The following is a 1,216-nucleotide window of genomic DNA, read 5'->3' as shown; positions in this document are numbered from 1 at the left end:
CCCCCCCCCCCCCGTGTCTGTGTCTCCTGGGAAGACCTATGAAGGCCCAGGAGAGGGTGGCAGAGGAGGCAGGGCCTGGCTGCTAGGCAGAGTCAGGCAGTTCGAGGTAACCTGGAACCCATCTCTGCAGACACAAGAGGGCAGGAGGAGGCACCCAGAGGCCCGGTGCCCAGAGCACAGCCTGAGCTCCCCCAGACAGCACTGGCCACCCTGGTGTGAGGCCTGCAGCAAACCCTGCTTCCTGTCCGGCTCCCACGCTGGCCCAAGATTCAGGAAAGCCAGGCCTGGAGCCCTGGGCTCACTTGCAGGCAGGCGAGGCCAAGCAGGCCAGCCTGGCCCTGGCCAGGGTGAGGTGGGCCCAGCCACACCCGCCTGGTTCCCTCCCTGAATTATTCATCGTCATCATAATTGTGTAATTACTGCAACGGGGCCTTAATTATTGATGCCCGGAGCAGTGATCGGTATTTATTATTAATGGGGCTGCATGTTCCGAAGCTTGTTTATGGGAAGCACCATTCCTGCTTCCCTCTGTTAAGGATGTGACTGTGGTACATCTGTGTCCTGGAGCCTTGCCGCTGTGTCCATGTGTCATGTGGGTTAAGTGTGTGTCTCATGTCTAAACCTCACAGGTGATTTCTGGAAGGTTAGGGAACAGGTTCGAGATCAGCACCCCAACACCAGTTTCCCAGTCACCCCATCCCAGGGAGCTGGGCCAAGCTCCAACCCCACGTGCCTGCGTGCCTGCCTGGCCACAGTCCGGAGGCCAAGTCTAGCCCCTTGCTGTCCCTACTGTGGGACTTTCGTCTAGGACTTTGCCCCTCAGTTTCCCCACTTTTGCAGAACTAGGGAGTCGCAGGGGCCCTTCCTTGGTGCCAGGCTGTGGACTCTGGGTCCCCTCCAGGAGGTGCAAGGGAAGGAGCGAGCACCCTTGCCCGGGTTTCCACCGCGGCGCAGTGGGGCCTCACCTGCGGTTCTGGTACCAGGTCTTGACCTGTGTGTCGGTGAGGTTGAGCGAGGCCGCCAGCTCCATGCGGTCCTGCACACTCAGGTACTTCTGCCGCTCGAAGCTGCGCTCCAGCTGCGCCAGCTGATGGTCGGTGAAGGCCGTGCGCGCCTTGCGTGGCTTCTTCAGGCGCACCGGGGGGCTGTCCCGGGAGCTGGAAATCTCTCGGTCGCCCTCCTCCTTCACTGCGGAGACAGCGGCGCGTCAGGCCGG

At 61.5% G+C, this 1,216-nt stretch overlaps 1 protein-coding gene across 1 annotated transcript in view; it reads right to left on the bottom strand.

The window, feature by feature from the left end:
• Barhl1 (BarH like homeobox 1) overlaps positions 1-1,216 on the bottom strand; it is a 6,904-nt gene that overhangs the window by 1,738 nt on the left and 3,950 nt on the right. Inside the window, exon 2 of the mRNA XM_010627464.1 lies at positions 966-1,188. Within this exon, the coding sequence (XP_010625766.1) occupies positions 966-1,188 (223 nt within the window). The remainder of the gene's footprint in view (positions 1-965; positions 1,189-1,216) is intronic.

This window comes from Fukomys damarensis, unplaced genomic scaffold (assembly GCF_012274545.1).
Source record: "Fukomys damarensis isolate Sample0158 unplaced genomic scaffold, DMR_v1.0_HiC HiC_scaffold_36, whole genome shotgun sequence".
Taxonomy (NCBI): domain Eukaryota; kingdom Metazoa; phylum Chordata; class Mammalia; order Rodentia; family Bathyergidae; genus Fukomys; species Fukomys damarensis.
Note: the sequence above shows the minus strand (reverse complement) of the source record. Positions and strands in the feature narration are given on the sequence as shown.